At 45.3% G+C, this 20,299-nt stretch overlaps 2 protein-coding genes across 2 annotated transcripts; both read right to left on the bottom strand.

Moving 5' to 3' along the window:
• On the bottom strand, positions 3,029–5,719 carry LOC110431189 (uncharacterized mitochondrial protein AtMg00810-like). Its single transcript, XM_021449917.1, has 2 exons — positions 4,965–5,719; positions 3,029–3,107 (listed from the first exon to the last, which is right to left on the bottom strand). The coding sequence occupies exons 1-2, from the start codon at positions 5,717–5,719 to the stop codon at positions 3,029–3,031; spliced, it is 834 nt and encodes a 277-aa protein (XP_021305592.1).
• Positions 8,690–10,393, bottom strand: LOC110431188. The gene has a single exon (XM_021449916.1). The coding sequence runs from the start codon at positions 10,391–10,393 to the stop codon at positions 8,690–8,692; it is 1,704 nt and encodes a 567-aa protein (XP_021305591.1).

The following is a 20,299-nucleotide window of genomic DNA, read 5'->3' as shown; positions in this document are numbered from 1 at the left end:
ACTAACTAGGATTAAAAGATTCGTCTCGTGATTTCCAGATAAACTGTGTAATTAGTTTTTGTTTTTGTCTATATTTAATGTTTCATGCACGTGCTATAAGATTCGATGTGACGGAGAATCTTGAAAACTTTTTTGTTTCCAGGGTCATCTAAACAAGGCCGGAGATCGGGCCGTCATGTCTGGGAATCATGGAGGCAGGTCGCCGGGTCGTCAAATCCATCGCCGTCGCCACCGTAGAAAATAGAAAAAAGTCCAGGCGCGGGCGGCCGTGGTGCAGCCACATCGCGCGGTGGCATAAACAATTGCGGCTGACGGGACGGGAAAGGGAGAGGGGGCCGGCCGGTACGGTACCGGGGGTCGCTACGGTGGCCGATACGCACGCGCGTCGTGTATCTTTTGCTTGTGGATTCGTGCGCAGGCAAAGGAATTGGCGGGCGCCGGTGTCTTTTGGAGCGCGGCGTCAGCATTCCAGCAAGATCGTCGTGTTGTCGTGCTTCTTTTTCCCGTTCCACTTGTGCTGCCAACCCATGCATGAAACAAAACAACGGCTGCTTCATGAGTTTTCTATTCATAATTCCACTAGTAGCACTCGGTGCTCAAGTTGTTTTTTTTTATTATTAAGTAAAACAACGGTCGTCGGTTCGTCGCAATCGGAAAGGTAACGTGTACTAGTACGAGTACTATGTGCAATCATGCACAATAGAAAATTGGGGGTAGGGTTTGTTTATTCCAATTCAGGACCTACTAGTAGTACAAAACACGCATGAAAACACACGCGTAAGCGTCTCTTGGGGTTAAGTTTTGGGGGCTTTGTTTATTTCGTTCCATGGTCGCTTTGTCAGTTTGTCTCTCTCTCGAGTCGACTCTTTGGTTGGGACCTCCGTCTCATTCTCACAGGGTTCCAAATTCCAATTCCAAGGCTTTCTTGTTCTGTGCACCACGGCCCATTACGAAACCACCCTTTCCGACCATCCGCCATTTCAGCCCACCAATGTGACATACAGTAGCAAGGAATTTCCCTTTCAAGAGACTCAGACGGTTTTCTCTTGGCCTTGTTTAGTTCCGAAAAGTGAAAAGTTTTCGGTACTGTAGCACTTTCGTTTGTTTGTGACAAATATTATCCAATCATGGACTAACTAGGATCAAAAGATTCGTCTCGTGATTTACAGCTAAACTGTGTGAAGGACCGAAAACGGCGACCAGAGGGGGGGTGAATGGGAGCCTCAAATTTTCTCTCGAAAATATTTTGCCACTGTCCCAAAATCACCGCCAAACACAAGCAACTTGCTAAGACCAAAATACTCTAGTCAACTTGTGACAAAAGTACCTAGAACAATTCTTTGGAACGGCAGAAGAGCATCGCAACAGACGAGACACGATTCAGAGCTCAAACGACAAAATCAGATGCAAAACACTGAATCGAGGCCAGAAAAAAAATTGATAGAAAAACCCCTAAAATATTTACAGAGTGCTTCCTGTAGATAAGAGTGACAACTCAAAATACGATCACCAAATTCACAAGCTGCTAGAAAGCTGATAGCAAACTGCTCTTCACGAAGCTGAGCACACACAGACTAGCCATTTAGGCTCCTCGGGCGAGCACCTGCTTTGGTGCTGGGCGAGCAACACACAGCGAACAAAAACCTACGTACATGTCTCCATGGATAAACTGCTTAGAGCTAGACAAAAAATAAATCCAGGAAGCAGAGGTAGAAATCAAACACATGAGATGCTACTCCTGAAATTGATGTTCTGTGGGCACAAGCTCCTGGAACAAGAACACCCTGAAACAATTGAACTGCAAGAGCCACTCAAGCACTGCTTGATACCTGTTGAACCGTAACAAACACAAGCTGGAAAAATTTGGTCAGAACATACAGCAGGCAACGAGTGACCAATCCTACTCAGTACTGGAATCTGGCTGGATTGCACCGGAGATCAGTGGAAAGCCTAACCAAAAACAAAACTAGCACCTGAGAGAAGCTAGGAGGAGCACGGGTCTGCTCGTGCTCAGGCACTGGGAGCCACGGGCGAGCGCCAGCTCAAACGGTCCTGCTCCCCGTGCGTGCACCTGAGACCGACGAACAAAAATGGATGGACTGACAAGAACGGAGCAACGCTAATTCCAGGGAAATCCAACGAGACAGCAAAGAGAGAAAAACAAGCCCGTCAGTCGCTGCTCAGAAGAGCACGATCGGTGCGTCAAACACCGGCGCTGGTAGCGTTAGAACAGAGAGGCTCGAAGAACTCAGCAAGAAAGGGGCGACCCAAAATTCGACGAAATCCATATCAAAACTACATGAATCGCTCCCAAACTTTGCACAGGCTAAATTCACCTTAGAAGGAAGCTATTCTCCAAAAATCATTGCTTGGAATTAACTCAAACCCTGGAAAGTTCAGATCATAGCAAAGAACGAAAAAGGGAAAAAAACGATGAACTTGGACAGCGAAAATCATAGACACAAAATAAGAATCCCGAAGGACAGAAGGAGGATTTGGGTCTCCATTCCCACTCCAAAACACAACAAAAATGCTACGAATTTTTCTCAGTTCATGAATCTCTAGGACTTGAAAAAGAGCTAAACCTAGAGAGAAAGGAAAAACTACCAGTTAGCAGAGAGGTGGCGTGAGAGATAGGTGGAGAGGTTAGGGAGATGGGGAACTCCCCCGGTTTATTTATCTGGCATATTACATATTCTCCAAATGTCCCTAGATATTTTTGAGCGAACTAGCTAGCCCCAAGGGCATTCTAGTCCAACTCGACATGACCTAAATCCGACGGCCACCGCGCCTCTTCACTGGTAGCCTCGCTCCGAAGCGATCTCACCGATGCCGCCACGTGCCATCCGTCCGCATCGGGACCTCCGTCCGGGTTTTGAGGCCCAAACCCGCAAAACCCGCCGCGAGTAGCGTAGCCCGTACGCGTCCCCCGCTGTGTACACTTGCGCTTATTGATGTCCCAAGTGTCAGCCACCGCAGCTGGCCACCCGGTCGTCTAGTCCGTCAGTCCAAGCCTCACGTCCGCCCTTCACCGCAACCGGTCCGTCAGCACGGCACGCCCTACTTGACCTTCACCCGACCGCTGCCACCGCATCCAGACTCCACACCTGCACATCACGAAGCCAAGAGACACCGTTTCGACACATAACCCTGTGCCAGGATATCAGTAGAACCACCAAACCAACAACCCACCAAAATATTGGCATGTTGACAATCGCTCATCATACAACAAGGGTGCTCCACAATGGTTATGTAAAAACCATGTGTTCGCAATCTCCCCCTTGATGAGTGCATTGTCAACACCAACACAAAGCCAGAGAAAACCAACTCAAGTGTAAGCTCGAAACAGGTCACTCACAATGAGTAAAGCAAAGCCAACAACTTGGTCCCCAAATACATGGGCAACGGCTCGACACAACCAAGTAAAACAAAGCTAGCCCTCAAGAAGAGGCAAACAGGCTCAACACCGCTAGCAAAGCTTGAAAAGCCAGAAAACAACTGGACCCTCCAGAAGAGGCAAAGGCTCAACACATCTAGCAAAAGCAACTCAAATGCAACTCCCCCTCAGCAAATGCAATCTCTCTCAAATGAATGCATGTCTCTCTTTTTGTGTGTAACTTTCTCCCCCTTGTTGACACATGCACTTATCAAGATTTGCCCAAGGAGTGCAACTCCCCCTCAAAACATGCTATGAATGCAAAGAATGCACATATATAAAAGCTTCAGGGGTATAGCAATCAGATTGAAAAGATGCTCTAGGTGGTGTTGTCATGTGTGTATAGCAATAAGTACAAGTGCTAGCAAATGCTCAAACTGATCAAGTGAAACGAAATATGACATTTAAGTATTTTTGATCAATTTTAAGCAATTGTAAGAAGAAGTTCACCACTGAAAGTAGCACATAGCAGGTATAAGCAGGAAATCAACCTAGTGCTAACAAGTGTATACAAGGTGAACTACCCCAAGCAGCGTTCATACATCATGTCAAAGACTAACTTTAGACTTGTGTTTTCATCAAATTTCATTTTATCGGAGTTTGCAGCATATCACAAGGTTTAGTCAAAAAACATGTGTGGGTGCGAGAGGTTATCTGTACCATCAAACCAACTTATCGACCATGCCAAGCCTATGTCATTGACAATCGCAAGCTTAAGACAATGATCTTGGCATCCACTACAAGGCTCAAGTTCATCCATAAGTGCAATTGGAAGCAGTCTCGATACCTTGACGTAGGACAGTACAGACCCATCTCGATCTTTTCTTTTCACTTAGCTTGATTTTCAATTTTTTAGCACAAGAATTTACAAGTTGTCCAAGCAAGTGTATAACTCAAAGCATGAGACATAGCAACCTAGCATATAAATGATAGCACAAGTGATCTCAACACATCCTACACATGCTAGTTGCCAAAGACAATGGTGAACAATTTTCAGGTTTCAACAGGTCTATGTCAAGTTCACAAGTTGTAAAACAGCTTAGCTCATAACATGCATCAAGTGATCAAAAAGAGCCTAAGCGACAAGCACCATCATGTACATACAAAACATATCACAAAGAGCATAATCTCAATCTAACAACTATAATCATGAAGCTCAAAATGCTCTAATATACATGATGAGATGAAATGCAATACAATATGGTACAAAAAAAATAAAAGATAAACTAAAAGAAAACAAAACTAGAGTACAAAAACCAAAGTTCCCCTCAGCTAAAAAGGGAAACAAACTCCAAGCTCCCCTCGCAAGCGAGCAAACTGGGCTTGGTCAAGGGGTTTGGTAAAGATGTCTGCAAGCTGATTTTGGGTATCAACATGGTGTAGGTCAGTATCACCTTTCTCATAGTGATCACGCAGGAAGTGAAAGCGGACATCTATATGCTTGGTTTTTGAGTGGAGAACTGGGTTTTTAGCAACGCTTATGGCACTGGTGCTATCACAAAGCAAAGGCACTCGCCTAAACTCTAACCCAAAGTCTCTCAAAGTAGCTATCATCCAAAGCAACTGGGAGCAGCAAGCAGCAACAGCAACATACTCGGCTTCTGTGGTGGATTGAGCAACAGAGGATTGCTTGCGAGAGGACCAAGACACAAGAGAAGTCCCAAGAAACTGGCAAGTCCCCGACGTGGACTTGCGCTCAACACGGCAGCCGGCATAATCCGCATCAGAATAGCCGCAAAGAGAAAGAGAGGAGGAAGCTGAAAACCAAAGACCAAACTCAGGTGTGAAACGAAGGTACCTCAAGATCCGCTTGACGGCTTGACGATGAGATGTGCGCGGCGAAGACTGAAAGCGCGCACACAAGCAGACCGCGAACTGGATGTCAGGTCTTGTCGCCGTCAGGTACAGCAGTGACCCGATCATGCTTCGGTACTCCTTCTGGTCCACAGCTTCTCCTTCTTCATCTGCATCCAGGGCCGTCGTGGTTGACATGGGCGTCGAGAGAGGCTTGGCCTCGCCCATATCGAATTTCTTGAGTACGTCCTTGGTGTACTTGCCTTGGTGCACAAATGTCCCTTCTCTAGTTTGCTTGATTTGCAAACCAAGAAAGAACGTCAACTCGCCCATCATGCTCATCTCAAATTCCTTGCTCATAGTTTCTGCAAACTTGCCAACAAGTGCATGAGAAGAGCCACCGAAAATGATATCATCCACGTATATCTGAACCAAAAGAGTGTCAGTGCCTTGCTTGAGGAGAAACAAAGTTTTATCAACAGAACCCATTTTAAAACCCTTTGCAAGCAAGAAGGCTTTCAAACGCTCATACCAGGCTCTTGGGGCTTGCTGTAGACCATACAAGGCTTTGTGGAGTTTAAAGACATGGTTAGGAAACTTAGGATTTTCAAAGCCAGGGGGTTGTCTCACATAGACATCTTCCTCTATATACCCATTCAAGAAAGCACTCTTCACATGCATCTGATACAGCTTGAACCCTTTTGAAGCTGCAAAGGCTAAAAGGATCCTAATGGCTTCTAGACGGGCAACAGGAGCAAAGGTTTCCTCATAGTCTATCCCCTATTTCTGACAAAAACCCTGAGCTACCAACCTAGCCTTGTTCCTCACTACCACCCCATCTTCACTCTGTTTGTTTTTGAAAACCCACTTGGTACCTATGGGATGGCAATCTGGTGGAAGTGGTACTAAAACCTAAACCTTGTTTCTCTCAAAATTTTCTAGCTCCTCATGCATAGCATTAACCCAATCGAAATTAGATAGTGCATGTCCAACATCTCGAGGCTCAAAAGAAGCAACAAAAGCAGAATGAGCAAAGTGTGAGATGTGATATGACCTGGACCGCGTGACTCGCTGGTCAATTTCACCAATCATGGTCTGAGGTGAATGGCGACGCTGAATGTGTCGAGGTGCTTCCCTTGAAGAAGTCGCCTCCCCCTCAACTGCAGCTGGGGCCTCCTCAGGGACAGCCAGTGTAGACTGAGGAGGCTTCTCGATCGGACCCCAAGTAGTGGAAGAGGAAGGATCAGGACCGTCAGCCGAAGTAGTCGTCGAAGACGCGAGAGGGGCAGCCAGTGGTGTCGGCTCGGGATCACCCCAATCAGCATCTTCTGCATCGTCCTCAACAAAGATGCTCTCACCAATCTCCTGATCACCTGCACATTCAAAGACAGGAGAAGAACAAGGCATAGTCTCATCGAATGTGACCTCACAGGTCTCCACGACTCGGTTAGTTTCAAGGTTAAGTACACGATATGCATGAGAATGAGAAGCATAACCAAGAAAAATACCGTCGGAGGACCTGGACTCAAATTTGTCCAAATTACCTTGCTTCAGGATGAAACACTTGCAACCAAACACCCTGAAGTGACTTACCTTGGGTAGTCTACCAAATCGCAACTCATAAGAAGTCTTTTTCAAGAAGGCTCGAAGAAAAATGCGATTGGAGACATGACAGGCGGTGTTGATCGCCTCGGCCCAATATCTCCTAGGAGTCCTATGCTCATCGAGCATCGTCTTGGCCATCTCAACAAGGGTCTGATTTTTGCGCTCAACAACACCATTTTGCTGGGGAACATAAGGAGAGGAAAACTGGTGCTCGAGACCCAAAGAAGCACACAAAGTATCAAACTGAGTGTTTTTGAATTTTGTGCCATTGTCACTGCGTATAGCTCTCATGGCATTCTTAGGCAACTCAGTTTGTAACCGAAGAATCAAATCTCGAACATGAGAAAAAGCCTCATCCTTACCCTCCAGGAAAAACACCCAAGAGTAGCGAGAAAAGTCATCCACAATCACTAGAACATACCACTTCCCTCCCTCTGACCGAACCCGAGCCGAACCAACTGTGTCCATATGAAGTAGCTCACCGGGTCCCTTGGTCATGACCTGAGTCACAGGAGGGTGAGAAGCGGCAAGCATCTTCCCATGACGACAGGGGTGACAAACCAAATCCTTCTCAAATTTCAATTTGGGCAATCCTCGGATTAAGTCAAGTGAGCTCAACCTAGCTAGTAAGTCAAAGCTCAAATGACCAAGTCTCCTATGCCACTTCCAAAGATCAGAAGAGGATCCGGCCACAAGACAACGAGAAGAGCCAAAAGAGTGAGAAAAATCAGCTCGAAAGACACGGCCAAAAGGGACAATCTTGCAAACAAGATTTCCCTGAGAATCAAGAACTCGAGACAAGCCAGTCTTAAAGCGCACCTCAAAACCATCCTGAAGGAGTTGCGAAACCGAAAGCAAATTGAAATGCAAATTTGAAACCAAAGCAACATCCTTCAAGACAAAACTCTCATTGACTCGAATGGTCCCACGAGAAAACACCTTACCTTTGCTATTGTCCCCGAATGTGATGTATTCCTTACATTGCACGGGGTCGAGGCTGGAGAACCATTTTGAACTTCCGGTCATGTGGCGCGAACAACCGGAATCAACAAGCCACGTGTTCTCCAGGCCTCCAATCTGCATCAATAGAAAGACATGGGGTGAGCAAATGGCGCAACACTGGGGTTAGTAAACTGTGAAGGATACCAGTGTTGGGTCATTTGCCCTAGAAAAGTGTTAGGAAAAACACCAAGCATACCATGTCCCATTTGAGGAAATTGATCACCACGAAAGGGAAAACGTGGTCCGCTAGAGCTGTGGGACTGAGAAGCAAAGCCACCGCCACGAGGTTCAAAGTCATATTGATCATGACCTGAACCACGTCGGGCACGACCACCACGTGGTCTCGCAAGCTGAGGCCTAGCACCTTGAGGCATTGCACCTCTAGGCCTAGCACTGCGCCTCTGAACAGGCGGCACATGTACGCCATGGGGTGGGCGGTACATGTTCCGGTTGTTCAACTCGTACTCTCACCGCTCATCTCTCTTCCTCCTAAAGCAAAACTCCACAAGGTGACCATCCCTATGGCAATACTCACAGTGATACCTTACCTCTCTCTTGGGTGGTTGTTGGTTCACTCTCTTGTGGGTATGGTTCACTCTTGGTGGCTTTTTGGCTTTAGGAAGGGGATCCTCAGAGATGTTTGGTAGAGTGTCAAGTGGGTTCCTGAGATGGTTACGTTTTGGAATCCACACTTGTTTCTGAGGTGGGGATTTTGGAGGTTCTTCAAACACTCCATCTTTGACAGTGGGTTTGGAAGGCTCAGGTGGAGTGAATTTGATCAACTTGGGAGTAGTGGATGGTTTCTCACTTGGGCTCAAACCACTAAACTCACCAACCTTGCCATAAAGATTATCACCCTTCCCACCTATAGCAAAGCCTACACCCGATGTGCAAGTTCCCCGCACACTTAGCTATAGTGCTATCTGAACTGGCCTTCTCAAGAATAGAGATCTTGGCATTCTTCTCTGCCAGCTCAGATTGCAAGCCCGAGCAGGACTTGCACGCACCCAACAAGACAGGCCTAGCCTTCAGCTCACCATACTCATCAAGCAAAGTAGCATACTTAGATTGTAACTCAGAGAAGTTAGACATATGAACAACACACTCATCGCACTCTACTTCATCTGACACAACCACAGCACACTCCTTAGCAACCTCAAGCTCCTTAAGCGCCAACTCTAGCTTGTCCTTAAACTCCTTCCTCTCACGGGCAGCACGCTTAAGCAATTTATCTTGACTAATCAAGGTGATATTCATGCTATCAAGCTCAGCGACAAGGTCATCGACAGAAGGAGGTACCTCGGAGGTGTCGTCGTCGAAGGAGACCTCATCCTTGCTGGCCTTCACCTCTTCATCAAGCGCCATGGTGCAGAAGCCTCCGTGAGTGGAGTCGGCGACGAAGCAAAGACCAGTCAGCTTCTCCTCCATCTTCCTCTCGGACTCATCGTCACTCGAGGGAGAAGAGGAGCGGTCATCGCCGGAGTCGTTGTCGAGGTCGCTGAGGGAAGCAAGGAAGGCACGCTCTTGCGCCTTGGCTTTCTTGCGGTACATCTTCTTGAGCGCCTCCTTGTCGAAGCCCTTCTTCGACTTGTGCTTCTTGGAGGTGTAGTCGTGCTTCTCCTTGCGCTTGTCGGAGTCGTACTTGTCGGAGGAGTGATTGTTCTTCTTGGGGCAGTGGGCGACGAAGTGGTCGAGATCTCCACAGTTGTAGCAGCCCACCTTTTGATCACCGCCCCGGCGGCGGTTCAAGCGGTTGTTGTGGAACCGCGAGAACCGGCTGATGATCAACGCCAGCTCGTCATCCCCAAGGGTCTCCAACTGCTCCTCTGAAACAGACACCAAAGAAGACAAGGCAAACGACATCTGTGAAGGGTTAGCTGAAGAACTTGAATTGTTACCTAAGACTAAAGCCATAGTCGGTGCAGAGGGATTCTTGAGTTTGGCTTGAGTTTGGTAGTCGATCTCGGTGGACTTGAGCTTGCTGAACAGCTCGTCCACAGTGATGGTGTCGTAGTTCGAAGACTCGATAATGGCGGACACCTTCACATCCCATACCTTCCGATCTAGGGCATATAAAAGCTTGAGAGCCCTCTCATGATCATCATAAGGTAGTTGTGCCTTGTTTGCTCTCATCTTGTTAATGATCGTCTGAAAATGAGAAAACATGGCATCGATGAACTCGCCATCAAGCTGAGTGAAGTTCTCGTACTCTCTCTTGTACGTCTCATAGAGTCTGGTTTTGACATGGGCTGTACCCTCGTGATAGCTCTGAAGCCTCACCCAGATCTCTCGAGCAGTAGCACAATCAGAGACACGCTCGAACTCAGGAAGCGAAAGACTCGAGAAAAGAACAGATCTTGCTCTGCTATTTGCGTTGTGCCGATCTTTTTGATCTTGCGTGGTTCGAGCACGGGGTTCAAGCACAACGAAAGTAGCATCCTCGCAAATTTCCCAAACTAACCAATCAATCCCCTGGAGATGGGCAGACATGCGTATTTTCCAATAGGGATAATTTGTTCCATCGAAGAACGGTGGTTTACCGGAACCACGCTCCATGTCGCCTTCGTGGATCACGGACCGATTAAGGTGGAATGATCCTTAACCGGCTCTGATACCAATTGAAGGACCGAAAACGGCGACCAGAGGGGGGGGGTGTGAATGGGAGCCTCAAATTTTCTCTCGAAAATATTTTGCCACTGTCCCAAAATCACCGCCAAACACAAGCAACTTGCTAAGACCAAAATACTCTAGTCAACTTGTGACAAAAGTACCTAGAACAATTCTTTAGAACGGCAGAAGAGCATCGCAACAGACGAGACACGATTCAGAGCTCAAACGACAAAATCAGATGCAAAACACTGAATCGAGGCCAGAAAAAAATTGACAGAAAATCCCCTAAAAAATTTACAGAGTGCTTTGTGTAGATAAGAGTGACAACTCAAAATACGATCACCAAATTCACAAGCTGCTAGAAAGCTGATAGCAAACTGCTCTTCACGAAGCTGAGCACACACAGACTAGCCATTTAGGCTCCTCGGGCGAGCACCTGCTTTGGTGCTGGGCGAGCAACACACAGCGAACAAAAACCTACGTACATGTCTCCATGGATAAACTGCTTAGAGCTAGACAAAAAATAAATCCAGAAAGCAGAGGAAGAAATCAAACACATGAGATGCTACTCCTGAAATTGATGTTCTGTGGGCACAAGCTCCTGGAACAAGAACACCCTGAAACAATTGAACTGCAAGAGCCACTCAAGCACTGCTTGATACCTGTTGAACCGTAACAAACACAAGCTGGAAAAATTTGGTCAGAACATACAGCAGGCAACGAGTGACCAATCATACTCAGTACTGGAATCTGGCTGGATTGCACCGGAGATCAGTGGAAAGCCTAACCAAAAACAAAACTAGCACCTGAGAGAAGCTAGGAGGAGCACGGGTCTGCTCGTGCTCAGGCACTGGGAGCCACGGGCGAGCGCCAGCTTCGACGGTCCTGTTCCCCGTGCGTGCACCTGAGACCGACGAACAAAAATGGATGGACTGACAAGAACGGAGCAGCGCTAATTCCAGGGAAATCCAACGACACAGCAAAGAGAGAAAAACAAGCCCGTCAGTCGCTGCTCAGAAGAGCACGATCGGTGCGTCAAACACCGGCGCTGGTAGCGTTAGAACAGAGAGGCTCGAAGAACTCAGCAAGAAAGGGGCGACCCAAAATTCGACGAAATCCATATCAAAACTCCATGAATCGCTCCCAAACTTTGCACAGGCTAAATTCACCTTAGAAGGAAGCTATTCCCCAAAAATCATTGCTTGGAATTAACTCAAACCCTGGAAAATTCAGATCATAGCAAAGAACGAAAAAGGGAAAAAAACGATGAACTTGGACAGCGAAAATCATAGACACAAAATAAGAATCCCGAAGGACAGAAGGAGGATTTGGGTCTCCATTCCCACTCCAAAACACAACAAAAATGCTACGAATTTTTCTCAGTTCATGAATCTCTAGGACTTGAAAAAGAGCTAAACCTAGAGAGAAAGGAAAAACTACCAGTTAGCAGAGAGGTGGCGTGAGAGATAGGTGGAGAGGTTAGGGAGATGGGGAACTCCCCCGGTTTATTTATCTGGCATATTACATATTCTCCAAATGTCCCTAGATATTTTTGAGCGAACTAGCTAGCCCCAAGGGCATTCTAGTCCAACTCGACATGACCTAAATCCGACGGCCACCGCGCCTCTTCACTGGTAGCCTCGCTCCGAAGCGATCTCACCGATGCCGCCACGTGCCATCCGTCCGCATCGGGACCTCCGTCCGGGTTTTGAGGCCCAAACCCGCAAAACCCGCCGCGAGTAGCGTAGCCCGTACGCGTCCCCTGCTGTGTACACTTGCGCTTATTGATGTCCCAAGTGTCAGCCACCGCAGCTGGCCACCCGGTCGTCTAGTCCGTCAGTCCAAGCCTCACGTCCGCCCTTCACCGCAACCGGTCCGTCAGCACGGCACGCCCTACTTGACCTTCACCCGACCGCTGCCACCGCATCCAGACTCCACACCTGCACATCACGAAGCCAAGAGACACCGTTTCGACACATAACCCTGTGCCAGGATATCAGTAGAACCACCAAACCAACAACCCACCAAAATATTGGCATGTTGACAATCGCTCATCATACAACAAGGGTGCTCCACAATGGTTATGTAAAAACCATGTGTTCGCACTGTGTAATTAGTTTTTATTTTCGTTTATATTTAATATTTCATGCATGTGCCACAAGATTCGATGTGACAGGAAATCTTGAAAATTTTTTGGTTTTCAGGGTGAACTAAACAAGGCCTCAAAATAAAAAAAAACACAGACAGGTTTCTACCAAGAAAAAAAAACTCGTACAGTTCCTGCTTTTCATCACTTACTATTACACAAACATTAATTAATGCAAATAATGGCGGCACGAACACATGAAACCCCACCACTCGACTCGACCAAGCGTTGGTTCAAGCCTTTTTCAGCAGCATTGGGTCACGTTTGGTTTCGATGGCATGCGATGGCTTGACACGGTATCGGATATACGACTCATCGGGGAAAAAAAATGAAACCACGGATCCCTCCGCGCTAACGATTATGGCCCGCACATTACTCTCCGCGGGAGCTGACCAAACACAAAATCGGTTCTGTTGAAACCGATAGCAGGGTGATCCATTTACATTAACATTACCACTCCCTGAAAGGCTGAAATGAACCAAACCCCACCTTAAACCTTTCACAAGGAACATGAATATTTGCCGCAAGCATCACAGCCTCTCAGCCTGATGTCTGGTTTAGCAGCTCTCAGTTACTAAAAAATGCATTTTTTGTGAAGTACTGAAATTGTAGAAAAGGAAATGTATGATTTTGTTCCTACTGATGCGTGCTTGATGTGTGTTGAGGACACAATAATAAGTACTCATTCAGTGAAGACAAAAATACATCAGACTTGCACTTAAACAAAGCCAGTTTGACAAGCACATGTTTAAAATCATTCCAAGCACCATTAGCCATTTTAACAAGCACTTATTCAAATTTTTTGTATAAATATTATGTATTTTTTATGACTTGTTTTGTCAATATAAATACTTTAACAGTGATTTATTTATTTTAATATTTGCACAAAAAATAAAATAAGATGAACGATTACATAAGAAATCTGAAAGTAAAAAACATCAGTTCGAGGGGTGATGCCGGCTTCGAATTCTGAAGTGGGGGAAAGGACACTGGATCTGCACTGAAGCCCTAAAGCCATAACGAAGGGTTTTGTTTAGTTTAGTTTGTAAAATTTTTGGGTTTTAGTTAGTGTAGTACTTTCGTTTTTATTTGACAAATATTGTCCAATCATAGAGTAACTAGGCTCAAAAGATTCATCTCACAAATTACAGGTAAACTATGCAGTTAGTTTTTATTTTCGTCTATATTTAATGCTCCATGTATGCGACCAAAGATTCGATGTGACGAGGAATCTTGAAAATTTTTACGAACTAAACAAGGCCTTAGTTTCCAAAAAAAATTGTAAAAAAATTCAGATTCTACGTCACATTGAATTTTGCGGCGCATGCATGAAACATCAAATATAGATAAAAATAATTATTATTTGCATAGTTTGCCTATAATTTGCGAGACAAATATTTTAAATTTAATTAGTTCATAATTGAATACAAACAAAAATCCTACTGTTTTTATTTTACAAAAAATTTTGGAACTAAACAAGGCACTATTGGTTCCCTCTTGATCTGGACCTAGTAATCTAGTATCGTCTAGCGCGCTTCCCGGGTTTATTTATTTTGCTCCACATAGTGTAGCAACTCCAAAGGCTCATTGTCCAACGTACCCTGGCCCATTAATAAACCCTACTTTCAGCCCATGTTCAGATGTCATACCTTCGCTGTTTATTTTGTCTATTGGGCCCGGCCATTGCGGCCCACTAATATTTAACAAGGAAGCTCACAAACTCAAATAATCCCTGCTTTTGCTCTAAAAAAATCCCTGTTTTTCATCATTTGAGCAAACTGAGGCCTTGTTTAGATTAACTTTTTAGATTTAGATACTGTAGTATTTTCGTTTGTACTTTTGATAATTATTATCGAACTATAGATTAACTAGACTTAAAAAGATCGTCTCACAAATTACAGGTAAACTATGCATTTAGTTATTTTTTTGTCTATATTTAATATTGTGCCGCAAGATTCGATGTGACGAAAAATTTTAAAATGTTTTTTGAATTTTAGATGGAACTAAACAAGACCTCACTAACCCCTATCGGTTAACACAGTACTACACTCGAACATTAATCAATGCAAATAATAGCGGGAAAAACGCATGAAACCCCACCACTCAAGCAAGCGTTTCACTTTTATATGCTCGTCATCCGTACAGGCTGCTCTATCGTAAACACGCATGGTGGCCAGGATGAAGACTAGAGAAAGCACACGAAAAAAAAAGATAACATTTATTAGATAAGGAAACCTCCACTATATGATATAATTTCTTGTTGACGTGGAAAGTATGTATAGTTTTGACCATTGAGACTATCGTTAGACCTTTGACAAATAACATGATGATTCGCCGCGAGCGTGCCCCCTCAGCTGCATCCGCAGGGAAGCAGACGAGTCATCAGTTCACCACCTTGTGCAGCCATCTCGACAACGGATGATAGCACACTAGATGGGCTGTCATGGCGGAGACGCTGCGCAGCCACGTCAACCCTCCTCGACGACCTGCTGGCAGTTGCGGTGTTCCCACGGCCGGCGCATGCAGTCCGTTATCCTGAGGCCAAAGACGACCTTCCTGGTTTGAGGTGTCGGTGCTCCAGGCTGAGTCCGACGGCCTCGCCCTACGAGCAAGCCAGGACGGCGGGGTTCACTAGTACCACCGACATGGCCGCGCTAAACCACCGCCGCCTGACTCCATGATTAGCAGGTTCGCAGGTTCTTGGTTAGAGACGTGCGGTCCGCGAGGCCCACGATTCTGCCGTGAACTTGATCGAATATAGTAGCTTGATCGGAACACAGCTGCATGACTTCCTAATTGTGGCAATTGGAAAGATATCATATGAATCATCAACCAGAAAAGGCAGAAGGTTTTCATAGCCAGTGCATTTCTTCTTTAATTACCATGCCACATCACCAATTGATAATCTCACTTTGCATACCCTCTCGGCTGAGGAATGAAATTGCGATGGATTAACTCATTCCATGTTACGAACCAAATAAAAAAGTAAGGAGTGAGAAGAAGATGGACCACACCTCATTCCTCAAATTATCTCTATTGTAGTGCTATTAGGTACTTCCTCTATCACAAATTATAAGATATTTTGTTTTTTCAAGATATATTATTTTTATTACTTATCTAGATATAGTGTATATTTAAGGTACATTGCAAAAACTAGGAATCTAGAAAGGCCAAAACGTCTGATAATTTTGAATCAAATGAGTACATACCTAAATGCATTATGTCTTAAATAATTGATAGCGAGTTCAGTCCTCATGCTAGAATATTTTTCTGCTTTTGTTGTACTCTTTTTGTCGTTGTTATTAATGAGTTGTCTCTAAGGCTAAAGAAGCTACGGGCACGACAACTGACATATGCGTTACTTTTGGCTCGGATGTTCTCCAAACCTTTTGCATTATTTTTATTGATAACTTAACCATTTATAGAAACAGAAAAAGGAATTTCGCTGGCTGCCTGGATCAGTGGCATCACAAACATGTCCTTCGTGACTGATACTGTCAACTCAAGTTTCAAAAAAAAAAGATACTGTCAACTCTGTGACACTTCAATGGCTCCACAGTGGGATGCGAAGCCTTTCACTCAAAAGTTTTTATAGGCAGTGGCTAACTCCAATTGGCTGCTCTACCTCGTTTTACTATAAGCCTAGCAACAGTTCTGTGTTGGCATATATCTCTAGATTGGTGTTAACCCATGTAAAGTGCATAGGAGTATGTGACACCTCGTTCTCTAGGAGACACTTCTACTGCCAGGCCCAGGAGAGGCAGGCGACACAGGCCCAAGAGTGTGAAGGTAGCCGGCCCAGAATGGGTGTGCAATGCTTGTAACGTGAGGCCCATGAGTGAGTAGTTCAAAGGGGAGAGTCTGGAGAGGAGTGGACATCTATCAAACTCCCTCTCCTATAATATAGACATTCTAGCATTTAAAAGTTGTTTTCAAATGTAAAGTATTCAGAAACCAGTTTTGTATTTAAAATTTTTATTTATCAACCAATCACCACTAATCTTGTTGACGAAACTGGGCCCCTAAAATTTATTGGCCCCAGAATTTACTAAGTGTCCTAAGTATGTATAATAATTTTAGGCTTGTTTTAATTAGTATATCAGTCAAAGGCTCAATAAACATGGCCTGCTACTTTGGGAGAAAAACACCGCACAATGACTGCATAATCGTGAGTTAGAAAAGTATGTGGTTAGCAATTTTTCTTCATGTATGTTCGTAACCCTTCGTGAGTTTGAGGCTTCATCGCTTGAACTTATTTCTCGCCCTTATCGTTGTTTGTCGCTCGAGAGTCGATATCTAGGCACAATCTATCTATTTAGTTTTGACAATAGATGTTAGGCCTCCACTTGTTATTTTAAATTAGACCTCATATTTTTCCGGAGGCGTCTGCTTGACACTTTGGCAGTCTAGTCGATACGGCTATTGCTGAAGTCACTGACCATTTTATCTAAAACGGTCCAAAAATATCAGTAAATTTACTATTAGAAGTTCATGGAGTAATTTAGGACCCACTAAATAAAATTGCTTATTTTTTGCTCTGTCTTAGTTTGTTTTGTAAAGAAAATTACCTGATATTCAAATTTAGCTGAGGTTTATTTTTTAAAGTGAACTAGCGAGGGGAGAGATTCCCCACCTAGTTTTTTATTGATTCTCAACAAGTGGGTGCAGAGTTTCAATGTGCTACAAGATAAGAGTACGGCCGGGGGGGGGGGGGGGGGGGGTCCTAAATAATCGCAAGAAGTTGCGCCGACGACATTTGCAGTGGAAAAGTACTAAGGGCCTGTTTAGATTAAGAACGAAAATTTTTGAGGTGTCACATCGGATGTGTCGGAAGGATGTCGGAAGGGGTTTTTAGAAACTAATAAAAAAACAAATTACATAGCTCGTCAGAAAACTGCAAGACAAATTTATTAAGCATAATTAATCTGTCATTAGCATATATGGGTTACTGTAGCACTTAAGGCTAATCATAGAGTAACTAGGCTTAAAAGATTCGTCTCGCGATTCTTAACTAAACTGTGTAATTAGTTTATTTTTTTATCTACATTTAATGTTCCATACATGTGTCCAAAGATTCGATGGGATGGATGAAAAAATTTTGGGTGGGGAACTAAACAGGGCCTAAGAAAACCATTTTGAGAGACAAAATGTACAATACAAAAGTAGCTGAGGGAGGAGTTTTTCCTCAGTTTTAGCCTTTAGGTCATCCGAAAGCAAGGTACTTGAACACGCAAATGTCTAATGTTTTTCCCTGCCAATGGCAATGGTTAGGACAAAATGTCTATGTTTCTCTCCTAAACAATTTTTCTGCATTATTGCACCGTACGTGCTACAGAGTTTTATGTTAATTTGTTCAAGGAAATAACTCATATGCTACATGCCCTTCTGTACTGTTTTTTTTTTGAAATCAGCAAAACAAATTGAACATAGACAATGCAGTAAACAGAAAGAGCAACAACCGATAGCAATTCTTATTTGTTGCTACTGAAAAACCAATCGACAGAAATTTAACGCCAAATCGATCGACACGCGCGTTTATTATCATCTCCTTTCACCCAGCAGCTAGCTACTCGACTCGCGGCCGGACCAGTTCACCTTCAGTAGGCCTTCCGCCTGTCGCCGGAGACAGCCTCGTTGGCCCACTGGAGCACGAACCACAGGACGTCGCCGATCACGGTGCCTGTCTCCCGGACCTCCCGGCCGTCCTCCCGGACGCCGCCCGCATCCGCCGCCACGTCTGCCGACGCCGGCGCCAGGGCAGCCGCGGCCGCTTCGATCCCGGCCTCGAGCGCTTGGTACTCGAGGACGCGCCCGCCTACGTGAGCCGCCGCGACGAGCACGGCCAAGCAGAGCACGAGCGCGGCGACGCCGGCGCGGGCCATCGGTTCTCCGGTCCGGTGTACGACGACGACCCGAGCTAGAATGCAGTTGATGCGATTTTGTCACGGCTGCAGCTACAATGGTAGCTAGATCGAGGCGAGGCAGTACATTGCATTGCATAGCGACTCGGTGGCCGTGGTTTATACTACGCGTGGCGTGGGGAAATATGTAACGCGCCGCGCGCGCGCGTAGAAACAGAACAGAAATTTTAATGGTCAGTTTGATCAAATGCACGGCCAAATAAAACCGGCGAATTACTGCTGGGTCGTCACGGCGTTTTTTTGGTTTCGCTGGGTCGGTCGACGACGAATTGAAGAGCATGCTGGCCCTCCGCAGAGTGAGAGTATTTGAGCACCACTCCCAACGCTGCAGGTAGTAGTGCTTAGCAGGAGTGAATCTAGAAAAACAGTGAAGTGGTGAATGTTGATTCACCGGTGCCTGAAGAATAGAATATATTAAATCATTGTGCACCACAAGTGAACTGGATAGAGAAGTGAGTGAGCAAGAGATATTTTTAGTCAGTTTGGGTCCCAGCGATGTCAGATGGTATTAGTGCTGAACATTTTCTACACTACAGCTTGTTGGGCACCGCTGCTTAGTCCTGTGCTTGGGCCCACTTTTTTTTTTTTTGGCGTCTGCAGAAGGCCTTATTGCCATCCATCCTTTTCTTGACGAAAGAAAGAAAAAATGCAAGAGGGGCTGGGAAATGGCTTTACTGTAACCAATCAAATTAGGCACAGTAAAGACGCTGCCATTCCTCGACCAAGTACTACGGCTGCTGCTGAAGGGTCTGAAGGCTGAAGCTCAACTAATATTAGGCTGTACCTAGTATTAGCGACGTAGCGTAGCTTAGGGTGCAATCCAGGTATATACCTAACTTGCAAGTGCAGAGATCTGGGCGAAGCGGACAGCTCACCGGCCGGCCGTGGCGATACAATTTACAGATACTACGTGCGCCGGTCCCGGTCCCCGGCGCCCGTCCGCTTTCACGACGGGACACGTGAAGCGCCCCGCGGCCCCCCGTGTGCGCTTTGTTTTGGCCTCCTGCTCTGCACTCGCTGTGTCGCTCATGGGGATCGTGATGCCACTGCACGCTGGTGGTGGCGCCTTGCACCTTTCCAACCAGTACGGTCGCTGGCGCATCGCCATCGGATCGTCGGCGACACACCTTTTTGTTCTTCTTTTTCAGAAGAAAATCGTTCATTTTTATTTTCATTCAGAGTGTTCCTTCGGTTTTTTTTTTTGCATTGCAGTATGTAGGGGAAAAGAAACATGCATGAACGGTCACGATCCAAAAACGACGATACGGAGCGCCTTTTGGTGAAGCCATATTAAATATATGGCATATATTGGCTATATGGGCTATATAAACGTTCCTCTGCTTCGATTCTGTTTTGTTACTTTTGCAGTAGTGTGCGAGAAAAATATCCTTCCGAGCACGGGCACCTATTACCCTCTATGCCTTGTTTAGGCCCTGTTTAGATTTTAGATGAAAGTTTTTTGGATGTCACATCGAATGTGTCGGAAGGATGTCGGGAGAGGTTTTTAGAAACTAATAAAAAAACAAATTACATAGCTCGTCAGGAAACTGCAAGACAAATTTATTAAGCATAATTAATTTGGCATTAGCACATGTGGGTTACTGTAGCACTTAGGCTAATTATGAAGTAACTAGGCTTAAAAGATTCGTCTCGCAATTTTCAACTAAACTGTGTAATTAGTTTATTTTTTATCTACATTTAATGTTCCATGCATGTGTCCAAAAAATCGATGGGATGGATAAAAATTTTTTGGGTGGGGAACTAAACAGGGCCTTAGTTCTAAAA

This window comes from Sorghum bicolor, chromosome 10, assembly GCF_000003195.3.
Source record: "Sorghum bicolor cultivar BTx623 chromosome 10, Sorghum_bicolor_NCBIv3, whole genome shotgun sequence".
In the NCBI taxonomy this organism is placed as follows: Eukaryota; Viridiplantae; Streptophyta; class Magnoliopsida; order Poales; family Poaceae; genus Sorghum; species Sorghum bicolor.
This window is presented reverse-complemented; position numbering and strand designations above follow the sequence as displayed.